The sequence below is a fragment of the Acanthopagrus latus genome, chromosome 2 (genome assembly GCF_904848185.1).
Source record: "Acanthopagrus latus isolate v.2019 chromosome 2, fAcaLat1.1, whole genome shotgun sequence".
Taxonomy (NCBI): domain Eukaryota; kingdom Metazoa; phylum Chordata; class Actinopteri; order Spariformes; family Sparidae; genus Acanthopagrus; species Acanthopagrus latus.
The window spans coordinates 26,828,008-26,846,541 of NC_051040.1; the positions used below are offsets into that span (position 1 = coordinate 26,828,008).

General features: G+C 39.1%; 2 protein-coding genes across 2 annotated transcripts; one reads left to right on the forward strand and one right to left on the reverse strand.

The window, feature by feature from the left end:
- The first annotated feature begins 257 nt into the window (after window positions 1-257).
- LOC119006744 lies at window positions 258-5,307 on the forward strand. Its single transcript, XM_037075794.1, has 4 exons — window positions 258-981; window positions 2,763-2,815; window positions 3,026-3,385; window positions 3,566-5,307. Exons 1-4 carry the CDS (start codon window positions 803-805, stop codon window positions 3,787-3,789), a joined length of 816 nt encoding a protein of 271 aa, XP_036931689.1. The 5' UTR covers window positions 258-802; the 3' UTR covers window positions 3,790-5,307.
- inpp5ka (inositol polyphosphate-5-phosphatase Ka) lies at window positions 5,181-18,303 on the reverse strand. The gene is made up of 13 exons (XM_037075782.1): window positions 18,176-18,303; window positions 17,647-17,755; window positions 14,811-14,915; window positions 14,050-14,158; window positions 13,595-13,711; window positions 12,855-13,030; window positions 12,503-12,614; window positions 12,249-12,358; window positions 10,173-10,404; window positions 9,071-9,208; window positions 8,905-8,988; window positions 8,698-8,802; window positions 5,181-8,560 (listed from the first exon to the last, which is right to left on the reverse strand). Exons 2-13 carry the CDS (start codon window positions 17,745-17,747, stop codon window positions 8,465-8,467), a joined length of 1,485 nt encoding a protein of 494 aa, XP_036931677.1. The 5' UTR covers window positions 17,748-17,755; window positions 18,176-18,303; the 3' UTR covers window positions 5,181-8,464.
- Between the last annotated feature and the right edge of the window lie 231 nt (window positions 18,304-18,534).

The window sequence follows — 18,534 nt, forward strand, 5'->3', positions numbered from 1 at the left end:
CCTTAAGATGATATACGTTTTTTATTCGGAGACGTTTATAATTATAATTATTATTATTATTATTATTATTATTATTATTATTATTATTATTATGATAATAATAATAATAATAATAATAATAATGATGATGATGATAGTAATAATAATAATAATAATAATAATAACAGTAATAATAATGATGATGATAATAATAATAATAATAATAATAATAATAATAATAATAATAATAATAATAATAACAATAATAATAATAATAATAATAATAATAATAATAATAATAATACAGAAAAATCAAAAATATTTGATTTAACTTGGGCAGGATGGGGAACATAGTTATACACTGTTCTGTTCTAACTGTAATCAGGACACTGTCATGTCCACTCTATTTCTCTCTGGGCCTTTGAGATCCTAACACATATACACACAGAACAGACAAAACAACATTTCTAATACAAATATAGATTTATTTACAGCATGTACACATTATAAACAGAACATTAGGAGAGGCATGGTATTGTAGCGATGCCCGTCAGTTGTAAGACGTCCAACATCCCAAAAACTAGGCTGAATATCATGTGATTATTTAAAATTTATGAACTTTGTCTATCATATGAGGCTGAAAAATATCAGTTTTTCACACCTTTTGCCAGCTATGTATTAAAATAGCACAGAACACTTTGTTAGTTGCATTTTCTATGTGATTCATCACAGACAGCTCCACTAACCCACTGAACAACTCTGATTCATTACTGGGACACTTCTAGTGTTTCAGCTCTCACTGTCTTTAACCTGCTTTCCATCAATGATCTCTCGCGTCATGGATGGTTTGCTCAGAGTTTACAGTTCACCTCCATCTGTGACCCTGCAGAACTGTGACCAGCAGAGGGCGCCCCGAGCCCGCTCCATGCTCCATGTCAGCAGAGGAGAAGAACAGGAGCAGCACCCAGCTGAGTCCTCAAATCCGTGGGGGAAAGTCACGAAGTTGGTCAAGTTCAACAAGAAAAGAAAAGAAAAAAAAATTGCTATGTCAAGTAAAATCCTCTAGTTACATGTCAACTTCAGAGCAAACTTCTTTCCAGTAGTAGACAAGTCGAGTGTTTCCCATCATGCATTGTGTTCTGTGGAGAGAAGAGAGCTGTCTTCATGTTTTAATTGTGATGCTTCAAACACATGTTGAGGTATACGAGAGGAATCTGGAGAGCAAACAGCATAAACAGCTGAAACTTTGAACCAGAACACGATCACCCAATCAGACCAGCCAGGTCAATAACGAAGGTGCAGGTTTGAGGGGAAGAACTGGCTGTGGCTTATCTGGTATATAACTATGACGACATAGTGAATGCTGATAAAGATGAAGGTGGTGTGTTGCAGTAAAACTTTGGCCTTACCTGTTGAAGGGTGGGACTGAGTCCAGATATCTATCAGTCCATGACTAAGCACAAATTACACTGTAAGTGTAAATTGAGGTTGTTGAAAATGCATGACCAGTCAGCTGTATGGTGGTGGACGAGTGTAATAATATTTTATTGATGAACCTGATCAGACTCCGTTTCCATCTGTTCCTCCACCTTCATCTACACAGTTAAACACATTGATTCATCAGTATGTAGTCAGACCGTCAGCTGTGAGCTCTTATATGATTTTCATATTATATATTTTTGCTTTACTGTGTAACATGACGGTGACTGGAGGATCTCTGAGATTGTGATGACTGATGATTACTCTTTGTCAAAAACTACCTGGGCCTTCTTTTCAATTCAGCAATCGTTATAGTGGTGACGACAAATCAGATCATCTAGTTACATTACGTTATATTTAAATATAAAGAATCCCATCATGCACTGAGACAAACCTGCAGTTGTCTTTATGTTTTAATTCTGATGCTTCCAACACATGTCGAGACATACGAGAGGAAGCTGGAGAGCAAACAGCATAAATAGCTGAGTTTTCAACCTGAAACTGACATGGAAACTTTGAACCAGAACCAGAGTTAGTCAGGTCGGTTAAATATGTATGCGCCCTCTTTAAAGGATTATCAATACCATTTATGGCTGGAGAAGTCTTGATGAGTAGAAATATTTATCTTACTAAACGTGGCACTAGAACAGGACACATCGGTTAAGTATTAACTAGTGTGAACGGTCAAGCCCCGCCTTCATCTCAACATATATATACCAAAGTATCAGATGGTTTCCAGTAACTTGAAGTATCTGGAATACTACGCAGAGTTGAACAAAAGGATAGGCAAAGGAGCAGGAGCGACATTTGGCGATGTGCACCTTTGACTGAGCAAACATCTCTGTAAGTAATCATGTTTGTTGGAGTCAGATGAATCAGTCAGCTGTATGAGGAAGATTCTACCAGAAACATAATTTCCACTTGTATAAATCTTGTCTGTGCGAAGATTTTATTGATAAAACTAAACAGAGTTGGTGTTGATATTTACCTCCACCTTCATCTACACAGTTTAAACACATTCATTCATCAGTATGTAGTCAGACCGTCAGCTGTGAGCTCCTGGTGTCCTGTGTGACAGTGATGTGAATGTAGATTGGGATGGAGTCTTGTTTTTTTCACTCTGTTTTGTCTCCTCTGAACTTCACTAGCAGCTGCTGGATTTCAACATGTTTGTCTTTCACTCTGCTGCACATTTAGTAAAGTTCAATCCTCAACAAACTAGTTTTGACTGCAGATGTTAGTTGAGGTTCATGTGAGGACTGAACTGTGATCACAAGACTCTTCACCTCTGTGTCCTCTCACAGGGAGAAGATGATCTGCAGGATCCTGCTGCTCATCAGCCTCAACTGTGTCTGTGGTTAGTTTACAGCTTCACTTTATTACACTGTGATTCACTCAATCAGTTAAAGTCGCCCACATGTGAGCAAACAGTTGATGTTGATGAGCCTCTGCAGCTCTGAGACGTCACTAAACAGTCCACAGAAACATGTAGATGGAGTTTAAAGGCTGCCATGTTAAAGCTGTCAGTGTGTCTGCTCCTCACTTTCCCTCTGTGTCTCCTCAACAGGAACATTTGTAGTGAATGTGACACAGATGTCCTATCAGGCGGAGGAGAACCACAGCATCTCACTGGAATGGACGTTCACAACCACAGCTGACACTTCCCCCAACTCCATTTTTATTTTCTGTGAGATGAGCACTGCCCACAGAGCCTCAGTCCTGTTTGAACTATGTGGAGGTCTTGAGGTCCCAGAGTCTCGGGATCAACAGTTTGTAGGACGAGTCCAGTGGGACAAAGACGTCCTCAGAGACGGACGACTCAGACTTCATGTGTCCAGACTCAGGACTGAGGACTCAGGCCGGTACCTGTGTGATGTGAGGACAAACTATGGTGTGGACTTTGGTGAATGTCAGCTCAACGTCTCTGGTAAGTTGGTTGAGTAGAAGTCAGTAGAATTTTATTAACACGTTCAATTCAGCAGCTTTTTTGGATCAATAAGCACCTGAAGAAAAGTACTGAGGACGACCACAATCCTTCACTTCATTCTCACAGTCTCTGAAAAATATGTCACAACTTCAGCTCTTCTGTTGTTTGGTCTCTTTACAGCAGCGAGAGATGGACCCAAACCTGAGAGAGACAACACAGACACACCTGGGAGAGACAACACAGCAAGACGAGGAAGGGTCGTCCTCTACTGTGGACTGGGACTGGCAGCAGCAGCAGCAATAGTTTTTCTTTATCTTTTATTTGTTCACCGTCTGTGTGATGAAGAAGGATTCTGCCTCAGACTCCAGTTGGGACTCAAGAAATGTTACAGATCAGTAAGCTGAGAAGGACAGTGTGATCAACATCTTAATTAGACATAAGGACAGACTACTTGAGAACATAATGACTCAGCACCAGCGATGACTACCTCCTCCAGAACCTGTTTGTGGACTTCAGCTCTGCTTTCAGCACCATCATCCCGGCTCACTTGTTACAACAGCTCAAGATGTGCAGGAAAAAGAATCAGACAAATACGCATTAAGGTGATAAAAAAAATAAATAGACAAAATAAGATATTTACAAAAGACAAAGTGAGTGGAAAGTGATTGTTCAGGCAGTGCTTGAGTGAAACAGTGTGACGGCTGTGGGGATGAAGGATCTGTGGTGGCTCCTTCTCACACACTGGGTGTGAGAGTCTGCAGCTGACAGAGCTGCTTATGAAATGTGACTCTTGTTGATTTCCAGTAATTGAAAATAAACCTGTTCTGTGACTTCACTGTGTAATGACTGTGACTGGAGGATCTCTGAGGGATTGTGGTTACGGACGATCGCAGTTTGTCAAAATATGTCTTTTGTGTTAAGATTTCGATTTTTCTAACTTTTAACATCCTCATCTGTTTGTGTACAGAAGTTTAAAAGCCAAACAAACTCTGAATGTTTGAATCGGAAGTTGAATTGGTCCACTGGGAACCTGTTGTGTTGACATGAGGGAGACTCAAGTTTCTGATGAAGCTGCTGTTTCACTCCAAACAGAATAAAGTCCAGCTGTAACCAGACAGCAGCAAACTCAACACCACACAGTAGAGGTATAGAGATCGATGTAAGAACAACACTGAAGATAAAAACTTAAAGAATGACCTAAAGCAGCCTCTACATTCAACAAAACATTCAGAGGTTCAATAAACAAGTTGGGGTTCACTTTTATTCAGGAGTTGTGAATCAATCAGGTCAAACATCTTCATGTGTGACTCTGATGTCCTGAAATACTCAAGTAATGTGTGACAAACTGAGTCAGACGTCACATTTAAATCAAATATCACAGATGAAACACAACATGTGAACATCTTCATGTCCTTCAGTCACATTTCAACAACCTGATGGTCTAAAAATGATCTCAGCTGTCACCTGCAGACAGGTGAGTGAGTCTCAACTGGTGATAAAGATACAGAGCTCCCTCTGCTGACCACAGCACAGTTTTACTTCACAAAAGTTCAGTGTGTGGAAGTTGCAGCTGTAGATCAAATCTGGACTGACAGAGCAGGTTTGCTGTTTACAGAATGTCAGAACAGAAGAGAAATGTAACAACATTGTTTTCATTTGTTTTCATTAGATAGAAAGTAAAAAAACTTCCTGTGAAATAATATGAATATTTGTAAAATCCTAGCTATGGAACCTGCTTGTCATGACTAATTAAAAACATCATTAGATCACAACTCACAATCAACAAAACACACACTGACTGAACTGAGATTTATTCAATAATTGCATTTGCCAGGCTATAAATCTGTGGTGTTGTGTTACAGTACAGGACAATATTTCATTGCTGTTTGAGAAAATAAGTCACTTTTTTAGTTAAAAAAAAACATGACATGACATAAACTGGCAGATAAAAATGATTCCAGCAGGCCAATAGAACAGTACTTTTTAAAATCAAGAAGAACAAGTAGAGGCCATTGAAAGTCATGCCACGTAATGTTGTCTATATATCTGATGAATGAATTAATGATAAATATTATATCAAAACTGAGCAGCATTGTAAAGTACACTAAATGAAAAGCAACAAGCATTTTAAAGGCACTTGCTAAATCCATACTTTACAAACAGTAACTAAATATTCATATTCTCTCTCAGAACACACTAATAATGACAACATGACAATCTATAAATACTGAACAACTTACAGTGCAACATATCTTTGTGTTCTCCTTTTAGCTGTAATATAACAATCAACATTAAAAGGGAATGATTAATATTGCAAGGTGCAGGTGAGCTAATGAGAAAACAAGCTGAAAATGAGCCACAGGTAGCGTGCTCTGCAAAAAACTAAAAGTTCTATTTCATAGCTAATATATTTTCAAGTCTCCAGGAACAACTGAAGTTCATTAAAATACCATGAGGAGAAAAACTGTAACATCTTCTTACAGCAGTCCACTCACAACAAGGTGAAATATATTCTGTGAATATGATCAGTAACATACAAAACACTTAAAACCATGAACAGATTCATATTATATACTACAGCAAAGCTTTCACAACAATGCAGGTTAAGATTCTCATCAATTCTTGGAATATTTCTTAATAAAATATTACTTTTATTCAATAATACATATTTTTAGATAAGAAAATGGAAAAGAAGGATAGAGTGTGATCATCTTCTGTCATCCGTTATTAAAGGAATACAATTCAATTTTTTCTTTATTTCTGCCTTAAAACTTTTAGTGTGCTATTCCACGTCTGTAGGACCAACACGCAAAATACCACTCCAACTACCTATGATTGGGCCAATTTTAAGCAGTCTAAAAAATTGGCAGAAAATGTGCAGAACATTTCTCCTAAAACTACTTCACACTAACGTGTTATTCTCTGGTGTCGTCACTGACGATGCTCAGGTCACTCGCAGCTCAAAGGGCCAGCAGATTATATGTGATAAAGAACAGGATGCACAATATAGATTTTTTTTTTTCTCTTCTATTTTTTGTAATTTGAAACAAATCATGGATAATTAACCGCTTCTTATGGCTGATGCAAATAAACTAATCATTTTGTATTTCTGTATATTTGTTTTTTAAAATAAGCAGTGACCAAAATGTAATCAGTTCACCCTTGAGTCCAGGCGTAGGTTTGTGCTAAATTGGACTCAAATCCCTCGATGCATTCTTGAAATATTGTCCACACAAGACTTTATCACCATAAAATGACCTCCGAAATGTAATGAGCTCATCAAGTCCAACTGGACCTATGTACCATACTCGAAGAAATTCCCTTTCGGTATTCTTGAGATGTCACGTACATGAAACGTGAGGCTGCTGTGACGTTTTGTGACTGGGACAATAAAGACTCTGTAATGTAATCTAGCATCTTACTGCACTGCATATAAATCTGTAAAATAAAATACTAAAAGTAAATACTAGTTAGCTGTTCCTGTTCCTCAACCTAGCGCTATAAGAACAGACTGAATAGATGGAATTTTAAACCTATAAGAATTTTTCATTTGCATTTTGACCCCTTGAGCTTCCTGTAGTGGCTCAGTGTTGAAGCTACAGCAGCAGACTGAGTTCATAATGTGAGGTCAGCAGTTATAATTAAGTTTCCAAAGCATTTAATACTGTATATGCCTGTAAGCACACGCATCATTTTATGTAATGTGAATCAAAACTGTTTGTGAAAATAATTTTAAAGCACTAACAATGCTAACCCTCACTCTCACTAGTGGGCTGAGTACTTGTTACGTTAGATCATTTTGTGACTAGAAGAAATGCAGTTCACGCACTGCTGGTTTCATACCAATGCTTGGGACATACTCGTAAACACATTGTTTTAATTAACTAAACAACATGCTAGTATGGAATGTCAGACGCGGTCAGTGGTTGAGTTTTGGGGAGACATCTACCTCTGCTTCTCTATCTCTTTAACATCACTGTGAAGATGCACAGTCAGGTACCAAATTTTGCCACAGACTGATTTAATGTGAATTGTTACTTGGTACTAACGAAGCAAATCGGGCAGTAACCTTTAATGTACCAAGTCTGGAATCCATCCCTAGTTCAGCGGTACTGCAGACTTAAACTCGACTGTTGCCTCCTAACATTTTGATCATCTCTGATCATCCCTCAAACAATGGACAAGGAGTACATGTTTGTTTTAAAGCTTTGAATAAGACCAAAATAAACATATGGGAAATATGGATAAATATAAACTATGAATGAAGGCATTTCCTGTGTGAGCTCCTTCTCCTGCATCATACTGGCTCTGCCATGAGCAAATCAGTTGTCTATATCCACAGACAGGCATCAGGGCTACCATTCTTATATTCACAAAGCAATCTGTGAATGCTGATTTGCTAAATAACTCCTCTATGTAAAATAGAGGTAAAGTTTTGCAGTTCCCTTTTCATAATTTTAGCAGTCAGGTGAAGATAGACTGGGAGGTTTTCACTCTTCCAAACAAGGCAAACTTCAAATATTCAGTATTCCAGCAGATTTCCTTCAATAATTTCAGAATTAAAACAGATCAAACAGCAACTATTTTCATTCATAAAGTAGACCTCAAACAGAGAACTTCCTTTCCTCAACTAATCAGACAAAGTGGCAGGCCTACAACATACTTCACCTTCTTTTTCATCAATACACCTAACCTGTAACATCCCATTAATTATTCATAAACCAAATTTCATTAGATTTTGTCTCATACACAATATACTAAGTTTGCCATTTTATTTGATTTGCTATGTAAAGCCAATTTGAGTTTCCATCCTGAGGAAACTCACTCTCAGTTGATGATGAAGAATGGCTCATAGTTTCTGCTTTCTGTAACTAACCTCTTGTTAACACGGGAAGAGAGAATGTGTACCAGAGTTCTGACCACATAGGTGTAAGTAGGTAGCAGCCACACTGGTAGCATTAGAGAGGTCAGTGGGAGTGTGTAACAGCATGAAATGACAGCACCTTGTTCTGGTTCAGGCAGACCAGGCCCAAACAGATGCATTTCTATTTCATCCCACCATCTGTGAGCGCTAACAGATCAGTTCCACAGGGCTTCACTCGCTGTGGTTTTGTCAAGTCCATTGATCTGCTCGTGCACAAAGCCTTCCTCTATGGCCACCTTGGACTCATGGACCTAAAAGAGAGAGCAGCCAGTCACACTGCTGCTTAATGGCACGCAGAGGAACTCACAAATTCAGTCAGGTTCCAGTTGTTAAATAGGATTAAGGGGGAAATAAATGTATTGATATAGAGTATGTGCTTATTCCCTACCTTGAATGGTTCACTGATTCCAATGATGCACTGCAGAGTGCTGCTGTAGTAGCACAGCACACATTCTCCTCCCCGCACAGGGATTTCCTCTTTACCAACATACACCTGCAAACACAGACACACAACACATTTAATCTGTGATCCTTATCTGTCAACAGATAATGTCTCACTCTAGACATCTAACTCACTGGTGCACTGAGTTACTACCTGTATGACTTCTTCATTGAAGGCCACTTCATCATCTTTCACCCACGTGTAGGTGATGTAGTCCGACACACTGGTGAATCCCACCTGATTTTCAGACACACATTAAAGACTGTCATGCGAAATTCTCACAATTAATTTGCCAGTGGTAAACAGCTGTATGGCCAACCTTGTAGAGTCCGATCCAGTCCCATGTACTGGAAGGGAAGGGCTGCAGAGGGCTGTAGAGAACCATGGAATCAATGTCTGCGCTCCAGTCTCCCTCCGGCTGCAGACGCACCAGAGGAGTCGTGTACATTTTCCTCAGCTAGACGGACAGAAGAATACATTTCAGATTATAAATCATCCTGCCTTTTGAAGGAAAATTATATAAAAATTAATCTGTAAATGGCAGATCTTTAGAGATATTTAACAGACAAATCATTCATTCGTTAAAATTAAATCTTGTGAAGTTTGGTAACAGTTTTTTTTATCAGTTATGATCACTCACTTATTGAGGGTGTGACATTGCCAAAAGCTCAGTCAAAAAAAGTCAAAACTGGGCTAGTCTAAGGACTTTAGCAGAGACAATGGAGATTATCACCCTATCTGATGTGTTAATACAAACTTATTTACAGTTGAGAAATCAAACTGTCAGTGCCCTCTGGTGGACAAACTATGAAATGGATACTGTTTACATCAAACCTACTTTTATATTTCCTGGACTGCAGAATCTCTGGTTCTGATGTATTGATTTGGATCATTTTTTTAAACTGTCCACAGAGGTGCGATGCCAGACCATCGCATTTGTTCTCATTAAAGACATGAATCAAGTCATATTTACTTTCACTTTTATAAAAGGCTCAGTTACTTTCTCAACTGATGGGCGTTGCAGTACAGGTGTTTGTTGGAGATTGAGTCAAAATAAACTGCACAGTGTGTGTTCATGAAGGAACATGTCCCCACAGTGTGACTCACTCAAGTCTATTTAATCGTTTTGGGGGTTTTTTGGACAACAATGGCGCTCCACTGCACAGAGCAAAGATATATCAGGCTTTGGACACACTAACAATACTCGTTGGTACAATCAACCCACTGTTGGATTTAACAGGATTTGTTCTCTTCACAAAACAAGCATTGTTCAACTCTCCAATAAATATATAATCCAATCAATGGCATGACTGTCAGAAAGGAGGATAAGGGTGTGTGAGAGAGATCAGTCAACAAAAGTGACCGACGCATATTATATAACTACATTGTGTAGAGCACTTAGTGTTGAACCAGATTCTCACCTCCAGCGTGAAGATGCTGACGACAGGCTTGTGGTCGCTGATGCCGTACTCCATGATGCTGGTGTATGAGTCCTGCCTGATCTTCAGCGGGTACTCCTCATCCTCCTCCAGCTGCTTGAGTTGCTTCACATCCAGTCCTGCCCCATTTCCATCTTGCTCGTCAGGGAGCGAAGCTTTGGGCCGGAGCCGCCACAGGATCCTGTCAGTCCAGGCAGGTTTACGCTTCTTACCACTGGACAGGTGGTTGCAAGTGATGGACGAACAGAGAGCAGAGAGGCAGGCTTCAATTAGCACACTGATTCAACTCTTTAATAGAAACAAGGATGGGGGGAGGTAGATGACTGGGATGGATGAATGAATGAATTAAATAGTGTGGGGGGGGAATATGTTAAGTTACATGACACTGACACAAAACAAGCTACAATATATGTTTTAAAGTAGCCTTGTCAAATTGTAAGTGTAAGTGTTATGAGCCTTAGTACACCTGTATATGCATCTGCTAGAAAGTTTAGGTCTGTTTGTTCAGGTAAAGATAAACGTATTACATTCCATTGCATAAGCTGCTATTTTGTGGAATGCAATCAAACAGATGGTTGTATTTCATCATAACATTCAAATTTAATCTAATGTGGTTCTGCAGGAATGACAGCTTTCAATCACATGACTCTGATGTATTTACTTTTATGTTTTACTTCACTACACATTTTGAGATTACAGTGTATTGTATGTATTAAACTGTATTACATAATTAAAGCACTGTTTATATTATACAGCAAAGGGCCGAGTGCCGAGATGCCAAGTCTGACATAAACACACTGTGGTATTATGTTGGGAAGGATATTAAGCCTTTGATACCGAGTCTCCGGCTGCCCCTCTAGTTTTTTTACCCTCAACCTTTCACTCATTCATGATCAGATTCGAGATGTGGGTATTTCTCAAGGCCTACACTGACTTTGGAGGGTTGAAACAACTAAAAATAATAGTTCATTTAAAAACTTCCCATTTTCTTCCCCCCACGTTTAATAGTGACTACCTTTCCACCAAACATTCAGAAAACAGTGTAAATTGTCATTTTTGAAATGAAGTAAAAACTTCATTGCATATTTTTACAGATCATGCTGTAGCTGTAATATCCAGCAGGGTAAAATCTGGTTAGAATCCAATAGACAAATATTGAACTATTCCGCAGCCTGTATTAGCAAAACATCTATTTCAGGCCATGCATGTTAGCAGTTACTATATATAGCAAATGATCTGGGACCCAGAGAGGTTTACATACTGCCTTGTATATAAACAAGCTGTGAAGCAGTAGGATGGTATTACACACTGTAGGTTAATTGTGGGTTTATATGGACTAGTGGAATATTGTCATTTAAAGGTGCCCTGTGGAGTGTTTTTTGAGAACACAATGTTTAAACAAATGTTCTGAATGTCTTTCCTTCCTCATAAAACATGGTGAAGTATTTCAAATTCTGCATTGTTTACATTAATATTTGCTAGCTAGAAGTCCATGAAACCGTAGTGTGGAGTTCACATCTCATCAGGCACGCATAAATGATACAAAAATTGACAAAAACCTAGCAGTCAAAAGCGATCAAAAACTCCACAGGGGACCTTTAATAGTAGCAGTACTGAGCTAGCTCAAACAACATTCTGTAAAATCAACAAGCATTTCAGTCTTTTCTTTGCAGAGACACTCCGACATTTGTCTGAAATAGACCGACAGTCCCATCTGCTTGTTTGTGTAACATGCAGCCTGTTACACATGAAGATCACTTTTCATCATGTTAAAAGTAGCATGGATACACATAGCTAAGTGCAGCTAGGTTAAACCAGGGGATGACATGAGATATTAAGGGAAGTGTGGACACAAACTGCTTTGAACTCTTACTAAAAGCCAAGCCATGTCCTGTAGACCCTGTGAAGTCGAAGAGAGGTGGAAATATAATATATTCAAATTAAAATTTTAAGTGGCAAGTACTAAAATTTACAAAGTGATTTAAAAAGTATGATTATGATTAACTGGGACTGAGCATGCGGATGATGATTGCCTTTATGTTACTTGGAAGAACTTACCTGCTGTCATAAGTATCAGAGTTTAAGTCAAACTTGTATGTGGGCTGAAAGTCCAGAGGCCCTTCGTCAAATTCCTGTAGGATCTGTTCTTTCTTCTTCATGATGGTCAGCTGGGAATCACAACACAAAGACAATTCATGACCTCCTAAATATTATTCTTGTTGCTCATCAACAAATGATTCAAGCGTGTGTCTGGGACCCAGGACAGCCCTTGTTAATTATGCTGCAAACATCTGACTGAATCTGTGTCAGACCTGGTCTTTGCTCCACAGCAGGTTGTACTTCTGATCGTTGATACAGGAGCGGACAAAGTGCATGCCGTGGTCCTCTATTCTGAAGTTGAGATCTCCAAACCAGAACACCAGCCTGGACCATTACGGGGACAAAGGAGGGAGGAAGGACCGCAAGAGAAAGCGGTTGAAAAATGTAAAGAAAAAAAAAAAGAATAAAAAAGCATATATATTAAAGAAAATATAGAGATTTTAGACATGTATACAAACTGACCTGCAGCAGATACAACACTGCTTTAGCACCTTTAAGATCAGTCATATTTTTAAAAACATCTGTTTGGGTGAATAGATGTCTGTTTGTGGCATATCCACTCACCTGTGGTCAACAATTGTTGGAGCCTTTTTGCACTCAAAGGTCTGCGTGTCCATTATGTACTCAAACTCATCCACTCTCTCTGAGGCGTATTTCATGTGAGCAGCCAAATGACAGTTGAGGAAACAGAGTGTGTGGCCATAGAAAGACAGACGGATAGACACACCGCCTTTGTTACCCTGAGAGACAAACAGAAAGATAGAAGTGAATGAGGAGTCACACGATCTGTTGGACTACTCTGTACCATCCGTTTAGTTTTTATGCTCTTTAAGGGAAGAACATAAGCTTTGACAACTGAGACACAAAAGTTAATGACTGATGACGACTTATGTAATGAGCGTTTTTGGCATTTAGGGAAAAAAAGCAAGATGTCATATAATAACTTCTGCTTCTGTAGTTTAGTTCACAAAACCGACGCAGCAAATAGGACATGTTTTTGATCACCTAATACATCTTTTATTCCACGTCCTCTTCAAGGAGCAGCTGCTTCATTTTTACATGTTTAAGTGTGTTCACAGCTGGTGGGAAGTTTTACTGCATATGTGAAAAAGAAGTAGTCGTAGTATTCATAGTATAAAGCCTTCTGGCTTCAGATGGAGTTGAGTGTCAATTATAATAAATTGCCTCAAATGATGTCACTTGAGTCAGCGTTGGTTGGAACATTTGAAAATGACCACGTTCAACAGTGTTATTGAACTTTAATGTTAAATCAGTGTAGATGTCTTTTAATATGCATGTCTCACCCAGTAACCGAACATGCCCGTGCGCGTGTACGTGGCCTGGATGTCTCTGATGAAGGGGACATGATCTAGTTTGGAGAAGAGGAGCAGCAGCAGACCCTGCAGTCTGATAGACGACACCTGAACACACACACGTACACACACACACACTTCATAAATGCTGAGACGAGGAGACAAAAACAACTGTCACGAAATTTTGACCAATTCCTCGACATTGGTATTGCGACAATATTGTAGGGGTGATTACTACTGGTACTCTCAATATTGACACAATGAGATGTTTGATAAATAATCATCATTAATCTGGATTTATTGACAACACTTATGCTATATCACAATATAACAACATCTAAACCTAAGAGGACATATACAGTATACGCTCATGTCACAGTAACGACACAATATTGCCCAGCCGTATTCCCCTATAATGCATGCATGTGTTTTGAGAAGATTTTCACCTTAATGTATTTCCTAGGTGCCAAGGTGGACATGAACAGACGACTCCATCGGTCATCAAATACGGTGTCTGAAACAAATCTCAATGGACCCGCATACACTTCCTGCAAACTAACACACACACACACACACACACACACACACACACACACACACACAGTCATAATCACCATGCAGTGGTACAAAAAATTATGTATTCAGGGGTGCCCAAACATTTTCCATTTGAGAAATGTAATGGTGGGCTGCGAGCCAAAAGCAAATACCTTGGGTATCATATAAATAGTGTGACAAATCCAAGTTCCTGACTGACTTCAGCCAGTGTCACCCTCCCCACTGTGCTCATATTGTGAACAAAATTAACAATTGGAGATCCTTCCTATCTGAGAACAAAATTTAACCTCACAAAAGTAAAAGGACAAAAATAGAGATATATATTCTGACTTTGTTAAATCAAATTAGGTTTTTTTTTCACTTCACACATCTAGCAAGTCAAATCGAGTGTGTAAACTTTGACCCTTGTAGATCAAAATTAAATCAGTCGATAATGATTTAATTAATTAACTTATCAATAAAGAAAACATTTGCTCCTTTTATTCTATTTAATATTAAGATTTGTTGCTTTTCTTTGTCATTAATGAAGAGTCTAGCTTCAGACTGTTTGCCATTTAACAATCAATTGTGAATATAATCTGAAGCCTTGATAATGAAAATGATCATTAGTTGCTGACCCTACCAATCATTTCATATTACCCGCAACACCTACCCAATGACATAGACGTCTGGACTCTTTGGGGAGTTAAGATGGAGGAGTGAGGTCACATCATCTGGAGGATCAGCTGTGGCCACATTCCACGTCACTACGTGAAGCCTGGGGAACGGAGGGTGGAAAAATAGTCATTTTTGCAGCAAAAACATACATATTCTGTCAATAATAGATAGACAATGTTTTCACCTGAACAAGCTATTGTGTATGACATTGTATCATTAAAATATACAGGATACAGGAGACTGAAAAAAGTCAAGCTGCACTGTGGCACAAAATAAAACAAAACTGTACTTTGGGCTTTACAGTCAAAGAACATGATTCAACCAGTGTGGCAAAATGCAAAACAGACCACTGTAAAGTCACAGTGCTTCGAGCACATGCAGGTCAGGCTGCTACAGTCTACACATAATGAGAGCAGTCATCCATTCACCCAAACTCACAGCAGCCATAATGCCATGTTTTCTGTGTCCAACTGCGACTGTAAAATGTATGACAGATATTCCAAGATATACATTGTACATTTGACTGGATGGTGTTAACTAGCAAGAATCAAGAGTGTCTTTGGATGGCCAGTGTTAGGGCAGGTAATTGAACCCAGAGGGAAAAAAATGAAGCAGGTTAAAGAGAAAAGCAAAAGGAAAACGAGGAGGTAAGAAATATGATTCCTGTACAGGTGACATCTGTTCTCCACCTGAAACTGTCCTTTTTTGGCTTGTTGGCTCTCTTGCCACAGACGAGGAAGGCATTATCCAGGGTCTTGATCATTTTCTCATGCAGCTCCGTTTTGGGGTCCAAGTCATCCACGCAGGTCATCAGCTGGTTGAGCCGATGGCGCAGCAACAGTTTGCTGCCAGTCGACTGTGTGGAATAGCTATCAGAGCGTTCACGCCCTATGGTGCCGAAAATCCGACTGATTTCATCCATTCTGGCTAAAAAAGTTGATTGCAGCAAGCCCAAGTCTGCTGTCTTCTTCAAATCCTCAGCGTTGTGGTGCAAAATAAGAACACACTAAGTATTTTCTAAACGAAAACAAAGTTGACTGGTGGGACTTGCAGCCCAATGATTTGATTGATTCTCTTGAATCAAACTTCTGAGTGAAATAATAGAAGTCCAAGCTCAAGGATGTGGGTGCCTCAGACTTGGAGTGAGCGATTAGGGAATTGCTTAATTTGTCTACAAATCCTCTTTGTGTACCAAAAACTAGGTATAATCTCATTGTAAAATGTTTCAACAGTAGGCCTATTAAAAAATTGAGTAACCAACTTGAACGCATGAACATAAAAACTCTTTCCCTTTGCAACTCATTGTTTATTTTCTTCAAATCCGCATTAGGTATGTATTGTTGAGCAAGATAATCCACCTGGCAAAACGCAGTCTGATTTCTAGACTGGCAAACATTGCTATGTATTTAGTCTTGGAGCACAATCAACCCTAAATGAGGAAGATAATTATGCTTTCACAAAAGTCTTGTGGTTCTGGTACCAGGGGAAAGCACCTACATGAAGAGTTAGAAGACTACTCATCCCCAAATTTTTATTATAGAGGTCAAATTATACACATTTTCAGGCTTACTTTTATTTATTTATTTTTTTAATGAAATATAAACTGTGTTCAGAACAGATACCGGAGTCTTTAATCGTAACACCATCCTTCTCACTGTATTATGGGGCTTCTTTACAGTTCTACTGACACAGATTGTTGGTCTGACTACAAAAACAGTCACTCTGCTTTACAGGGAAAAGAAATTACATGTTTTCAAATAAGCCAGGGGAACTTTGGGTTTGGGAGGCAGTAGGTCGGTCCTCACCACCTCCACCCCAAGAGCAACGATGCTTGACAAAACTCTAATGAATAAATTAACGTCAATTTTTGCTGTACAATGTACAATCTAATCTACAGAAAACATGCTAATGTTGTTAATGTTTGGTCATAAACAACTGCCCATATTTTTTTAAAAAGTTTTTATCTGTAAAATTTCAGGCACATCTGTGCAATCAATGAAAATGTTGTCACACAGATTTAAGGGTGAATGTGCAACAGTCTCAACCTAGAGCCCTCTGTAGATATAAAGGACAAAAGTAAGATATAGTAAGTGTACAAGTGTACAAAAACACATGGACTCTTAGTTTTACATCATATACTGTGCATTAATGAAAACATGATTATAAATTTAAAGCCCATACTGAGCCCTGTGAATAACTGGTGACTTATCCAGGGTGTGCCCCGCTGTTGCCCAGTGTCAGCTGAGATCGACTCCAGCCCCCAGTGACCCTCAATAAGATAAGTGGTTTCAGATAATGTTTGGATGGATGGCATTTCTGCCAATAGATCCTCATAAATCCCTTAAATGTTACACACCTGGGCCTTTAAGTGATAAAACACAGAAGTTGTTGTTTGCCACATGGCCTCACTTTTCTGAGCAGCAAGCCCAACACTTCATGGTTGTGACAACACAACCATTCAGTAGTTGTACATTGCATGTAATCCCCTTACCATGCATCAGCCACACATAAAAACAAAGGTCATTAGACATCAGCACTCCTCTTCCAAGTCTACTCACTGTGCAGTAGTTGTTACACACTCTCTGATGAGTCCGATGGGGGGCTACTGCTTCTTGGTTACAGAATAACAAAATAATACTGCTTGATCATATCTTTAAAACTGGTAATACCTGGCTTACCACTAAATACCACAATGGTACACTAGTCCTGCAATCAACTAGAGATATTTGTGGAATGAAGGGTGCTGACATCCAATGAATGTATTCGTCGTGTAACACCAAAGAAGTATCGACAAACGCAGACACAACAATGATTGCAGAGCAGAGTCCAACCTGAAGCTCCCCTCCTCCTCCTCCTCCTCCTCGTAGTTCCCCTTCTTCAAACTCAAGTCTGCCTGTTGGCCATGTGACTGCTCCTCATTCTCCTCCATCATCTCCACACCTGGAAGGCAACGAGGCAAATCCACTGTAACTTACTGCACTGTGCCGAGGCAAATTAAATGCGTTAGCTAATACGTGCAGTAACAGCTTTGGTCAAAACATTTGCTCGATAAACCTCGTTGTTTGCTAACACTGCTAGCAACTTCAGCCTCCAACAACGTTGCGTTTGAACATAACTAAAGATTTTCTACACAGTGTATCTAACACATTTCATCTCCGGCTTGAGCCGACTCGGTTATTAATTTAACAGCTACATAGCTGCTAACGTTAACTTGGGTCAAGCTAATCGTCAACAGCGAACGTTGTCATCACGCCCCGCTGCTACTTGTGGCAGCTGTCAACTGATAGTGTAAAGCTTAACGAAGCTTTTTATAATTAGACACTTAATAACAACATGTATGACTGTTTTATTGCATACTACCTGACAATCGTTGGCAGTACTGGTTTTCGTTGTTTTTCTACTTGCAAAGACACATAGAGTCGCCCAGCCGCTGCAGAGTACAGTGCTGTTGCTGTGACTGATCTGTACCCGGAAGCCAGGATATTTACCTTCCAAATTAAAGCATGGAAAAATGCGACGTTAACAATATGGTCAGCTGAAGTTACTATTCTTTATCAAATATATTGTTTTCTATATATCTTCACAATTATTTCACCATTATGTTATATCGACATTAATTTGTTTAATGTGTTTAAGCTCTGTGATTAGCTTCAAACACAGTAAACACTTTAATCTGAAAATCACACTGTAAGCCCGACCTGAAGCGTTTGTTTTTAGCA

What these genes read in the sequence shown, in the direction of transcription:
- LOC119006744 (XM_037075794.1), top strand. Translation starts at nt 803, where the DNA reads ATGATCTCTCGCGTCATGGATGGTTTGCTCAGAGTTTACAGTTCACCT. An exon ending in CCGTGGGGGAAAGTCACGAA is followed by an intron (nt 982 to 2,762) that starts GTTGGTCAAGTT and finishes GTCCTCTCACAG; the next exon opens with GGAGAAGATGATCTGCAGGA. An exon ending in CAGCCTCAACTGTGTCTGTG is followed by an intron (nt 2,816 to 3,025) that starts GTTAGTTTACAG and finishes TCTCCTCAACAG; the next exon opens with GAACATTTGTAGTGAATGTG.
- inpp5ka (XM_037075782.1), bottom strand. Translation starts at nt 17,747, where the DNA reads ATGATGGAGGAGAATGAGGAGCAGTCACATGGCCAACAGGCAGACTTG. An exon ending in CACCTAGGAAATACATTAAG is followed by an intron (nt 13,712 to 14,049) that starts GTGAAAATCTTC and finishes GTGTGTGTTCAG; the next exon opens with GTGTCGTCTATCAGACTGCA. An exon ending in TCTGATACTTATGACAGCAG is followed by an intron (nt 10,405 to 12,248) that starts GTAAGTTCTTCC and finishes CCACCTGTCCAG; the next exon opens with TGGTAAGAAGCGTAAACCTG.